Here is a 13958-nt window from a genome sequence, read left to right as displayed (position 1 = left end):
GGGATTGCTGCATCATATGGTCATTTTATTGCAACATGGATGGATCTGGAGATTATCATACCAAGTGGGGTACATCAGAGAAAGACAAATATCGTATGACAACATTTATATATGGAATGTAAAAAAAAAATTCTACAAATAAACTTACATTAAAAAAAGAATAGATTCACAGACTTAAAAAACAGGTTTATGGTTACCAAAGGGGAAAAGTTGGGGGAGGGATATATAGGAGTTTAGGATTAACATATACAAACTGCTAAATATAAAACAGATGATCAACAAGGACCTACTGCATAGCACAAAGAACTCTACTCAATATTCTGTGATAACTTATATGAGAAAAGAATCTGAAGAAGAATGGATATATGTATATGCATAACTGAATCACTTTGCTGTACACCTGAAACTAACACAGCATTATAAATCAACTATACACTACTATTAAATAAAGAGTAAATTTTAAAAAGGAAGCAATAAAAATTTAGAAAAGGGGAAATTTGCAAATCTCTGAGAAGTTTCGTGCAGCTGATTTTCCGGCCAGGACCATACTGGACAGCGTCTCCTGTGGTGTCCAACTTCCTGCCCCTCTTGCCCTGGGCTGCCCTGGCCTGGGAGGGGTAGAGAGGGGAGGGCAGTGCGGGTGGGGTGACAGCCTGAGTGGCAGCAGGAGTGCGCTGGTGTGGCTGATGGGGTTTCATCCTCCCAGGCTTCAGTTTTGTTCACATGCTCGAAACCACATTTTGGTTGATTTGTGGAAACTATTTAAAGTCAAACAGGCCCTACTGGTTGAGACTGTTCAAGGGGTAGTTGAGGTGTCAAAAAAGTATAAGCACAGTTAAACCACTACCAACTTTGCTCACTTTCAAAAGGTCACAACTAATGGAAGAAAAGTTCTCTCTACACAGGCATATAATTGTTATCAAACATAGTAGGCTGTGGGTCATGGTTCCCCATTAGGGAAGTATATGCACGTGCATACTCAGTTGCTTCAGTGGTGTCTGACTCTTTGTGACCCTAAGGACTGCAGCCTGCCAGGGTCCTCTGTCCATGGGGATTCTCCAGGCAAGAATACTGGAGTGGGTTGCCATGCCCTCCTCCAGGAGATCTTCTTGACCCAGGGACCAAACCCAAGTCTCCTTTGCCTCCTGCATTGCAGGCAGATTCTTTACTGCTGAGCCACCAGGGAAGCCCATTTAAATATACAGTTCCTCCAATTAGCTCCTAAGTGAGTTGGGAAACTTACACCCAGAATGTTCAGACGCTGCACCTTCGACCACGCCCTTGACCCTGAAGGAAAAAGCAGACAGGACTCCTTACAGCACTAAGATCATCCTTGACACTCCTCCAGCCACTTGTGTTCTTCCTTAGTCTGTGACTTACTGAGACTGGTACATCTTGGTTTCATTTTCTCAGTGTAGATGGGAGGACACAAGACCCAATCCCTGAACCAAGCTGCATGGACTGATGTGAGATGCTTTTTTTCTCATGAGAAAATAGACACAGAAGACCAGGGTTGACCTGTGCAATTGAGTGTCATATACTGAGTCACCCAAGACCCCGTAAAGGAACTAAATGACTTTAGAGTCAACCTGAGCAAGGCTTACTAGGGGACAGTAAATCAGATGACAGTGTGACAGGTGAATAGCAGAGGGTTGTTCAGCAATGTGAGCATGAAGAGCAGGTGTCCCCCCACAGACACACCTAGCAGGTCCAGAGTGGGGTCCAGACCCTGCACTCCATCCATCCAGTCCCAGAGGGAAGCAGGGCTTCATGGCTGAGGTCAAGGCTTCAGCTCTCACAGTCCAACCACAGGGCACATTCAAGTCACATCCTCATTCCTCTTGTCTCTGCTCTGAAAGCCAACACCTAGGGGGTGGTGCCCTCCTAGGGAGACTAGCCGAGTCATACTGGTCCAGCCCAAGATGGGAGGAGAGCTCTTTCTCAGGTTAAAATCACACACTGATGTCTGGCTCAGGCCCCAGCTATGATCGTGGTGTAGACACAGGTTCACTCCTCAGACAAGATACTCTCATTGTAATGACACCACTGAAGTCTTGAGGTTTTAGTCCAAGGCCAGACCCTGGAGCTCCCCCCTCCCCTCTCTCCATGTAAGAAGCTCCCCCTGATGAGGCCCCAGCTCCCCAGGGAGCCTCCAGCTGCATTTCTGTCCTGTGGCCCATTCTTAGACTGAGCATGGGTGGAGTCAATTAGATCCACACAAATCACTGTTTCCACCCAAACCAGTGCCATTTTACCTATACACAACTAAGTGTTTCTTGAATAACAATGAATATAAAAAAGAAAATCCAAAAACGAGTAGACATGCTGCCTTCCTATGAAGCATTATGTTGAACATTCTTTTTTTAAAAGAATAGCTCACTATATAATTGAGTTTATTTTAATTCAAACTATCTAAATACAAGGGAAAATGATGGCAATGATTTCATGGTGTAGTTTCAAAGAAGAGTATCCAGACTGATTTAGATCATTCTCTTAAGAGAAAGATACTGTTTCTGGAGAGCTTTGGTGTGTATTCATAATCCCTTGTGTCCCCCTTATTCCAAAACATTAGGCCAAATGTATGATGAAAAACAGGAAAAATAAAACTAATTATTTTGATATGTAGGAAGTTGTTACTTTTTAAAATTGTACAAAAAGGGCATGTGCATGAGGTTGTTTTTTTTTTTTTTAAAGCAAGACAAATGTAGGGTCTTAAGAAATATTGGAGTAGGAAATGGCAACCTCTCCAGTATTCCTGCCTGGAAAATTACATGGATGGAGGAATCCAGTGGGCTACAGTCCATGGGGTCCCAAAGAGTTAGGAACAACTGAGCACATACACTAGAAGAAATATAAAAGAAATCTCAGACATGAAACAAGAATTCCATTCTGCAAGTCAAAAAGATATTTTGCTTACGATGAAATACTACTGGCATCTTTTCATTAAGAGATCAGATTCAGTCTCCTCTGAATACAGGGTGGACCATGACATTATCTTACCATCCTCAGGCAGGTGATTAAATGTATATGGATATGGCACTATGTGGTGAGATATTACAATCAATAAATTCTTTATTAGCTGTTCAATAACATCAGCGGTGAATGGCACCTTTTCAGCCTTCAAAAGGAAGATCTCATCTCTGGTGTTTTTCTCTTTGTTGGTGACTTTCAGTGAGGGTTTTTTCATGGTTAGAAAGAGAGAAAATAAGAATATTTGAGATACGGTGTAAAAAGGCAAAATGCTACATTTTGCCCTATGTTTTCATTTAGAAGTTTATGTGCTGAACATGGACTGTGTTTTAGACACTTAAAGAACCATATGGAAGGCTATCGAAGGATTTATTTTTAGAATAAATTTTAGAAAGGGATCTACTATTTCCACGCCCACATTTTTGTTTTATGTCTGAACACTACTGAAGGAAGACAGGCTGAAGTATGTTGAGTACCACCGATGCAGTACAAGGCTTCCAACCGCCACTGCTGGTCTTTCTGACACTGTTGTTTGTCTATGTAGATGTCACCTCAATTGTCACTTTATTTTCTACCTAACATTTTACCACAGCTGGGCTATACATCTCAGGATGCTGTAAGTGATAGTCCTGGAATACTCTTTCAGCAAGTATTCCATTAGCTTTTTATTTGGCTCACACCTCACCAAAGCCTTCATTTCAGGACACTGAGTCTTGCATCTAGGTTGCAGCTGAGCACGTCTGACTTTGTGCTGCAGAAGAGAAGCTCAGGAACTAGGCCTGGTGTGCGTGCTGAGGGACTCACAGCTTCCCTGCCCAACCCAAGTCCCCTTTCCTCACCATACCCTCACCACCCCTTCTCCTGGGCTTCAAGGCAAAATTAGCCTGAAAATTAGCATAGCTATACACACGACTGAGTGATTAAAAAAAAGTACATACTAAGGAGGCCCTGGGTACAATTAATATAACTGGAAAGGAACCTGTATTTCAGGTGGAAGTGATTGCTGTCTTTATTCTCAAAGCTTCATTTCGGGTGGATCCTTCAGCTGATCGCTCCCAGTGCCCTATCTTAAAATTTCTGAGGATATGATGCAAAGTTAGGGGGACGTGGCCCTGTCCCCTGGTCCTCACTGACCTCTCGTTCAATTTAGGAGTCCTCCTTTAAACACACACACACACACACACACACACACCTGATTCTCCAAAACTGCAATCTTCCCTATAATTTCCAAATTAAGTGGACCCCAGACATCATTTACTAGAAACTGTCCAGATTCAGTCTTCCCTAGTGGCTCAGAAGGTAAAGAATCTACCTGCAATGCAGGAGACACAGGAGACTTAGGTTTGACCCCTGGGTCAGAAAGATCCCCTGGAGGAGGGCATGACAACCCACTCCAGTATTCTTGCCTAGAGAATCACATGGGTAGAGGAGCCTGGTGGGTGCAGTCCCTGGGGTCACAGATCGTTGGACACAACAGAATGACTGAGCATGCACACACATCTGGGTCCAAGGTAAACAATAAGCCCTACCATCTCCGGAGCTCTTTCTCAGCCTCTGGGACTGGACTACACACTGTGTTCACATGAGCCTGTTTACTCTCCATACAACCCCATGACTTCCCTTTTCACAGACGGAAAAAAGGAGGTGAAACCCCTTGCCAAAAATACACAGCTATCATATTATTCGGAAGATTTAGTCCCCCTCTGATGGGAACCTTGGAGGATACAACCCAATGCTGGCTCAGATACTAGCAGGACCCTTTCAGCAAGGATGGTTGTTCTGGGTTTGTCTTCTCCTCCCTAATTAGCAGGGCACTCACTGCTCTGTGGGCATAAAGTGGCCAAAGAGAGCATGAGATTTGTCTCCAGCCAGACCTGGCTTCAAATCCCAACCTAATTCTTCTTGGGCATGCAGTGACTTAAAAACCATCTCCTTTGGGGAAGGGATAAATTAGGAATTTGAGATTAATATATACACACTCAGTTCAGTTCAGTTCAGTTCAGTCGTTCAGTCGTGGCCAGCTCTTCGCAACCCCATGAATCGCAGCACGCCAGGCCTCCCTGACCAAAACCAACTTTCCCAGTTCACTCAGACTCACGTCCATCGAGTCAGTGATGCCATCCAGCCATCTCATCCTCTGTCGTCCCCTTCTCCTCCTGTCCCCAATCCCTCCCAGCATCAATATATAAAATGGGCTTCCCTGGTGGCTCAATTGGTAAAAATATACGCCTGCAATGCAAGAGACCAGGTTCGATCCTGGGTTGGGAAGATCCCCTGGAGTAGGGCATGGCAACCCACTCCAGTATTCTTGCCAGGAGAATCCCCATGGACAGAGGAGCCTTGTAGGCTACAGTCCATGGGGTCGCAAAGCAAAGGACACAACTTTGAGACTAAACCACCACCATATATAAAATAAACAACATGGACCTACTGTATACCACAGCGAACTCTACTCCATATTCTGTAATAAACTATATGGGAAAAGAATCTGAAAAGGGATTCATATTCATACACGTATGAATATATTCATACATATATTCATACATATATATGTCACTCTGCTGTACAGCTGAAACTAACACAACATTGTAAATCAACTATACTATACTCTAAAATAAAAGTTAAAATAAAATGAAGTAAAATAGCCCCAGCTTTCCCCATTTCTAAACCGAAGATATTATTTATCTCACAAGGTTTCAGGATTTAATAAAACAATGAACATAAATCAGTTAGCAGGGGGCAGAGCCGTGCTGGGCCGCCTGGCCCTCCTCTGGGCCCTCGTGGTTCCAGGTGAGTCCCTGCAGCTTCCCCGTGGGCCGGGCGGGATGCATCCGGAGGCTGCGGACTCAACCTGCCCTCATCTCATCCCTTGCAGGCATCCAGCAGGAGATCAGGGTGTTCCAGCGGTCCGTGATGGTGGGGCACGCGGGTGGAGCTATCACTATGCCCTGTCAGATCAGTAAGTCTGTGGATTACGTCCACTGGTTCCGCCAACTGGAGGGCCAGGCCCCTGAGAGGCTTCTCTATCTAGCCTTGTCCAAGCGGGATGTGCAGTGGGATTCGGTCCTAAGAGGTGATAAAGTCAACGCGGCCCACGGCACAGATGGCAAGAGCTGCACCATGTCCTTGAGGAAGCTGGCGAAGAGCGACGAAGGACTGTACTACTGTGCTACCTGGGAATCGGCACAGCAGTGCACGCAGCCCCGGGATCTGCACAAAAAGCGCTGAGACCCACTGCTCTCCCAGACCTGGCAACTGCCACCGCCTCCAGGTCCCTTAGGTTGCCTTGGGGTGATCTCTCAGTATCCTGACGACTCCCCCCTACTCTAGAGCTTCTGCAGATAAAATCTGATGGGAGCTGAAGCTGACCCAGGTAAAAAGCTGTGCAGGTGGCAGGGACTTTTCCAAAGATTGTCCAGTTCAGCTTGTCTGGAGCATTTGGAGGAGAATCTGGGCTGCTCAATCCACTAGCTACTCAACACATCCAGCTACTGAGCCCTTGAAATGTATTTAGTTCAAGAGTCCACGCTGAGATGGGCTGTATGTCTACAACACAAGCTATATATTGAAGATAGTTGCAGAAAAAAAAAAGTGGAATATCTCTTTAATTATTTTTATATTGACTTACTGTTGAAATATTTTGGACATCTTGGACTAAGGAAAAATAGTCCTAACATTCATTTTTTTAATGCAGAAGCCAAAACATTTTCATCTATGGCTTGAATTGGTGACTCACATTTATTTCTAACGGACAGCTCTGGTATTGACTGACAATATAAAAATCTGACCATTTCCCTTGAAGGATGCACAGACAAAATGTCACATAAATGATTTCAAGGGTGAAGGACAGTCTAGATCTGCCACAAAATGTTTGAAAGCTGAGCCTGGAAGTATATGCCTGATCCCAGTCTCTAAGTTGTTCACCCATTGTTACCATTTTGCGGGCGAAGAGACAGCAGTTAGAAGCCCAGGAAACAATATTGGCAATGTCTCAGTGTGCTCCTCTATTGGCATGCCTGGCACTCATGAGTTTGAGTTGATAAAAATCCTCATGGTGATGCAGTTAACCCTGGATGAGACATCAGGTTTTCTGCTTTACACTTCTCTCTTTTGTTGTTTTTTTTTTTTAATTTAATTTATTTTCATTGAAGTATAGTTTACAATAGCCCAACCATGCAAACAACCTAAACTTCCATCAACAAATGAATGAATAAAGAAGATGTGGTGCATATACACAATGGAATACTACTCAGTCATAAAAAAGAATAAAATAATGCCATTTGCAGCAACATGAATACAACCAGAGATTATCATTCTAAGTGAAATAAGTTAAAAACAGAAAGACAGATACCCTTTTATATCACATATATGTGGAATCTGAAATATGGCACAAATGAACCCATCTATGAAACAGAAACAGACTCAGGGGCACAGAGAACAGACATGCGATTGCCAAGGGGAAGGAGGGTCGGGGAGGGAAGGACTGGAGCTTGGGATTAGCAGATGCAAGCTATTATATATAGAATGGATTGGCAAAAAAAGTCCTATTGTATAGCACAGGGAGCTATATTCAATATCCTGTTATACACGTCTCCTTGAATGTCACCACATATGGAATTTTGAGCGAATCTCTGGCTACTCTGCTCTCTTCTATAAAATGAGGGGGTTGAACAGCTAAAAGTATATGCCTCTGATCTCTGTATTTGTAGGAAAATCACACAAATCACTTATCACTATATTCACTACCTTCTTATGAAAAGAAGAAAAAACAAAGAAAGCCTGTGTCACTGAATCTTCAAGCCCAAAACAGGAAAGCCCCTGATGCTGTATGAGGGAGAGAAAGAAAATCTTTTTGAAGTTTAAGCTGAATTTAGACCTTTTCAAGTGGAAATTCAAAGTTTACGTACAGCTTAATAGCAATGGTAAAACAAATAATAAAAGATTTCTAAACTCATTGTCTACCTCCCTGAGCTCTCATTTTGCAGTTAGAAATGTATAATTGATATATGCTTTCCTTCTGAAAGAGCCCAACCCTTCACTGAAGGCCTAATTCAAAGCTAAGATCCCCCAGTATGTGTTAGAAGAGGTGGAGCTAAAGGGGACAGAAACTTACTCTAGCTCTGTTTCACGTTCGTTTACTTCATCTTCCCCATCATCCTAATATAACTCTTTGCTGTTCTTGCAGTCACATCAATGCCTAACTCCACAGAGAGTGAATTTTTTGAACTGGTGACAATGTGGCCAACAAGAAGAACCAGCTCGTCACCCATGTTCTTACAGAGCTATTAATACGTGGTCCACAGTCCCCGGGAAGGGACAGCCCAGTGCCTCTGCTGTGAACCTCAACTATGGCGTGAACCCTATTCTCACCCCTCACTGACTCTGGCTTTTCCTTTATGAGCTTGTGACCTTGAGCAAGATCTTCATGCTTTTAGGCATCAGTTTTCTCAGGTCTAAAGCAGAATATAACCACTCCAAAATGTCTCTCTCTTGGAATTATACCACTTAATGTCAGTTGCAACTTCTACGGTGATAGATTAGCTCTTTTCTGCATGAAAATCCTACTGAGACATATTTAGAAACCTAGAGTATATCTTTATTGGGTGATCTTGTTTTCAGGGTAATCACTGCCAGGATGAAAGAAATGGTCCCAAGACTGTCACTTACTTTGGGAAGCCTCAGCTAGTCTGTCTCTCTCCAAGTGAGGGATGTAGGATGGCAAAGGCATGGCTGTGCATTGTGCTGATGCCCTAGGTTATGTTCATTGAGGGCAGTGTGATAGAGTAGAAGAGTAATAGATTTTTACTAATTTTTTAAAAACTTTATTGGTATATAGTTATTAATTTTTGAATCAAACTTTTCTGACATTAATTTTCCATACCTCTTTGGCACAGGAAAAATAGGACATTTACAGTCAGCTCCTTCCTTGCTCACGTTAGGTGTGAGATGGGTGGGAATCTCCCTGAAGGTCAAAGATGGGTGTGGCTGCCCCACACACAGCCTTGACCATGAAGCTCCATCACAGAGTGCATACTGGGAGGCAAGGCTGAGATCTCTAGCACCCCTGACAGAAAGTTCTTATGTCAGGAGATACCAATGATATCATTCAAGTCAAGGCACTAAGGGGATGCAAAAGGTGTACCCCAGTCCACATTAGGTCCCCTCAGTGGTATCTCTGTGACCTGCCTCCTTCCAAAAAGAGAAGGAGCAGAGAGGAAGGAGATACAGATCACGGATCTACTGAACTCCTGTGTTATTTCTGGATTGTGCTATGCATCTTCCCTATAATGATGTGAGACATAGGTGTTCTTACTACATTTTCAGAGTTAGAACACTGAGTGTTAGATAGCTAATAAATCAAGCAGGTAATAGGCAAAATTAGAATTAAAATCACTTTGTTCTACACTTGAAACTGACAGAACATTGTTAATCAACTATATTCCAAGAGGAACGAAAAATTGATTTTAAAAGAATGAAAATCAGTATTGAATGATTCTGTGTTCCCTTCTGTAGCACACTGTGGGCACTTGGTATTACAGAAATATTTGCATTCCAGCTCTATCATTTTCTATCTGATCATCCATCCTTATGTCACATCCTGATCTCTGTGGAGACTTGTTTCTTGGCTCAAAATACCATCATTTACATAAAAGGAGCTAAGGAGTGTAACTGGTTTTGAAAATATAGTGTAAACACTATATTCAAGAATTACAGATTTATTTTAACATTTTTCTTTTGTACCAATAATATCAATCATATAGATTTATCTCCATAGGGAAGGCAGTATGCTTGATGCAGTAAGGGATTTAAAATGATAGGGTGGGTCTGGAGTGGACTTGGGGAAATCAGGGTCAGTCCTGTCTCTGTCCTGGCAAATGGATAGCTTATCTGTGCTCAGAGAAGCATTCAGTTGCTTCTGGCAATTTCTTTTTCTCTTTATCCAATTGAGTGGCTTAAGATTACAGAGAAGTCTGGAAGACATTTCTTCTTTCATCGTGAGAAAACTGGCCTTAGCTCTCAAATTTTAGTTTAAATAAGGAATCTATAATTTCAAGGAAAATAGTATTCTACAAATTTCTTCTTTTATCCTATGAAAGATAATAAGTCATCACAGAACTTGTATTCTCATTTCTAATTATTGTGGTAAAGAATCGTGTTGCCTGTCACTAATTATTACAGAAATGCGAATCAAAACAATGAAGATTCACCTCGCACTGGTCAGAATGTATCATTAAAAAATCTACAAATAACAAGTGCTGGAGAGATGGTGAAGAAAAGGAACCCTCTTACACTGTTGTTGGGAATGTACATTGCTGCAGACACTGTGGAGAACATTATGGAGGTTCCTTAAAAAACTAAAAATAGAATTGCCATATGATCCAGCAATCTCACTCTTAGGCATATATCTGGACAAAACTATAATTCAAAAAGATGTATGCACTCAAATTTCATAGCACCAATATTTACAATAGCCAAGACATGGAACCTACCTAATGTTCGTTGACAGATGAATGGATAAAGAAGAGGTGGTATATATACACAGTGGAATACTACTCAGCCCTAAAAAAGAATTAAATAACACCATTCGCAGTGACATGGATGGGCCTAGAGATGCTATGCTGAATGAAGTCGGACAGAGTAACACAAACACCGTGTGATATCACTTACATGTGGATCTAAAATATGACACAGATGAACTTATTTACAAAACAGAGACAGACTCACAGACATAGAAAACAAGCTTATAGCTCCCAAAAGGGAAAGGGGCAGGAAAGGGATAGATTAGGAGTTTGGGATTAGCAGATACAAACTACTATATATAAAATATATAAACAACAAGGTCCTACTGTAGAGCATCAGATCAGATCAGATCAGTCGTTCAGTCCTGTCCGACTCTTTGCAACCCCATGAATCGCAACACACCAGGCCTCCCTGTCCAACACCAACTCCCGAAGTTCACTGAGACTCACGTCCATCGAGTCAGTGAGGCCATCCAGCCATCTCATCCTCTGTCTTCCCCTTCTCCTCCTGCCCCAATCCCTCCCAGCATCAGAGTCTTTTCCAATGAGTCAACTCTTCGCATGAGGTGGCCAAAGTACTGCAGTTTCAGCTTTAGCATCATTCCTTCCAAAGAAATCCCAGGGCTGATCTCCTTCAGAATGGACTGGTTGGATCTCCTTGCAGTCCAAGGGATTCTCAAGAGTCTTCTCCAGTACCACAGTCCAAAAGCATCAATTCTTCGGCGCTCAGCCTTCTTCACAGTCCAACTCTCACATCCATACATGACCACAGGAAAAACCATAGCCTTGACTAGACGGACCTTTGTTGACAAAGTAATGACTCTGCTTTTGAATATGCTATCTAGGTTGGTCATAACTTTCCTTCCAAGGAGTAAGCATCTTTTAATTTCATGGCTGCAGTGATTTTGGAGCCCCCCAAAATAAAGTCTGACACTGTTTCCACTGTTTCCCCATCTATTTCCCATGAAGTGGTGGGACCAGATGCCATGATCTTTGTTTTCTGAACGTTGAGCTTTAAGCCAACTTTTTCACTCTCCACTTTCACTTTCATCAAGAGGCTTTTGAGTTCCTCTTCACTTTCTGCCACAAGGGTGGTGTCATCTGCATATCTGAGGTTATTGATATTTCTCCTGGCAATCTTGATTTCAGCTTGTGTTTCTTCCAGTCCAGCGTTTCTCATGATGTACTCAGCGTATAAGTTAAATAAACAGGGTGACAATATACAGCTTTGACGTACTCCTTTTCCTATTTGGAACCAGTCTGTTGTTCCATGTCCAATTCTAACTGTTGCTTCCTGACCTGCATACAGATTTCTCAAGAGGCAGGTCAGGTGGTCTGGTATTCCCATCTCTTTCAGAATTTCCCACAGTTTATTGTGATCCACACAGTCAAAGGCTTTGGCATATAGGGAACTATATTTAATACCCTGTATTAAATATATTGGAAAAGAATATGTATATATATACATCAGTCAGTTCAGTTCAGTCACTCAGTCGTGGCCGACTCTTTGCGACCCCATGAGTCGTAGCATGCCAGGCCTCCCTGTCCATCACCAACTCCCGGAGTTCACCCAAACTCATGTCCATCAAGTCGGTGATGCCATCCAGCCATCTCATCCTCTGTCGTCCCCTTCTCCTCCTGCCCCTAATCCCTCCCAGCATCAGGATCTTATCCAATGAGTCAACTCTTCGCATGAGGTGGCCAAAGTACTGGAGTTTCAGCTTTAGCATCAGTCCTTCCAAAGAACACCCAGGACTGATCTCCTTTAGAATGGACTGGTTGGATCCTCTTACAGTATATATGTAATAATTGAATCACTTTGTTGTAAATGCTCTATTAAGTGACAAACACTTTTCTGAATTTTCTTTTCTCTATTGTTTAAGATTAAAAAAAGTCATTCTCCTTTCTCCAATAATTTGCAAAATATGTATTACTGGTTTTCATTTTAGAAACTAACAACATTATAAGTCAACAATACTCTCCCTCCCCCAAAAACACAATTATGTTACTCGATGAATGGAGAACTTTGTCCACATTGCTCAAGTACACTTGAATTAGTAAATTTGCAGTTTCAGTTACTGAAGAGTTTCCTCCTTTCAGAAATATATTCCCAAATCACTAACTGAGCAGCCCTGGTGTTTGTGAGGACGGAAGAGCTTTTCCTTTGATGTGAATTCCAAGCAGTTTCAACACAGATGAACACCTGGAAATTTAAAAAAAATTCTTAATTCTTTGAATACTCTTCCTGGAAATATGGGAAAGCAGAACAGGTGGTTAACCTACTACTGTCTTCTTTTCCTGCTTTTATCCTTTTCATTTTTAATCAGTATTGTCAATGATTAGTCCACCATGGAAAACAGATATTTGGGCCCATTGATCTGAGGAAAACTTATAAAATATCAGATGCCATAAAACCCATCATCAAGGACTTCCAAAAGAACTCAGAAGGTCAAATTGCCAGCCCAAAGTTGTTAAACTGCTAGTCACTCCATGAAGGTAGGAGAAGGCTGAGATCATGGTAGGAGCCTGAACCAGTATGACAGCTCAGGTTGGAAGATGTTTGGGGAAGGAACTAAGCTCATAGTAGCTCCCTGTGGTAAGTAACTTTTTTCTATTTTTACCTTAGTCATGAAAGACTGATAGATGCTTTTCAGAAAAAAAAACAAAAAACTTACAATCCCCCTTATCTGACTGCCACACTTGGCCTCAGCACGCGAACAGCAATTTTGCAGCTAGTGGTCACTGTATATGGATGTACATGCAAACAAAACTACTTCCTGTTTGTAAGCCACTGAAATTCATCTTTTAGAATACACAAACACACACAAATGCACAATAGACTCAGGCTAGATATTCAACTATTTTAAGGACCATATCTGTTTCATTGTTTCATTTATGTTTCAATATACTTACACCATTACCATAATATGTCATTATGTCAGTAAAGTTGTTGGCAAAGTTTATGTCAGTAACGTTTTTTTGTAAAGGAATGTACAAAAAAAATCCTTAATGAACTAAGTCATCCTTATTCAGAAATGTGGGACTCTGACGTAGTTTTCATTCTTCACCGATGTATACCTATAAGGAAAATGTTTTAAAAATCCACATTATAAAAATATGGCTATGTAATCACAACCATGTTCTTTAAATTTTGATTTGAAACCACTCGGGGTGGGACACACAATGTGGTGTGAATAGCACTGCAAAGTCTGAAAATTGCACTATCTGGACCTGCCCGGCGAAAGCATTCCACGACTGGGCCAATGCCCGGCTGACAAAAAACTCAGAACACTCCACAGTATTAAACACTGCCTGAAGTCCATAACATGATATTCCAAATGCGCAGGAAATAATCCCAAAGTCCTTACCTTTGGGTAACCAGGAACATCACAACATGGTAACATAGAATCGTCAGTTACCAGACGCCAATCCTGAGATATCGCAGAGGTTGGAATCACAGAAAATTTA

The 13958-nt window shown here is 42.0% G+C and overlaps 1 gene segment (V, D, J or C); it reads left to right on the top strand.

Moving 5' to 3' along the window:
- The first annotated feature begins 5684 nt into the window (after window positions 1-5684).
- LOC129658337 (T cell receptor gamma variable 4-like) lies at window positions 5685-6198 on the top strand. The segment is given in 2 exon segments: window positions 5685-5760; window positions 5846-6198. Coding segments are annotated over 2 exon segments (429 nt in total).
- The last annotated feature ends 7760 nt before the right edge of the window (window positions 6199-13958 follow it).

This window comes from Bubalus kerabau, chromosome 8 (genome assembly GCF_029407905.1).
Source record: "Bubalus kerabau isolate K-KA32 ecotype Philippines breed swamp buffalo chromosome 8, PCC_UOA_SB_1v2, whole genome shotgun sequence".
In the NCBI taxonomy this organism is placed as follows: Eukaryota; Metazoa; Chordata; class Mammalia; order Artiodactyla; family Bovidae; genus Bubalus; species Bubalus kerabau.
Note: the sequence above shows the minus strand (reverse complement) of the source record. Positions and strands in the feature narration are given on the sequence as shown.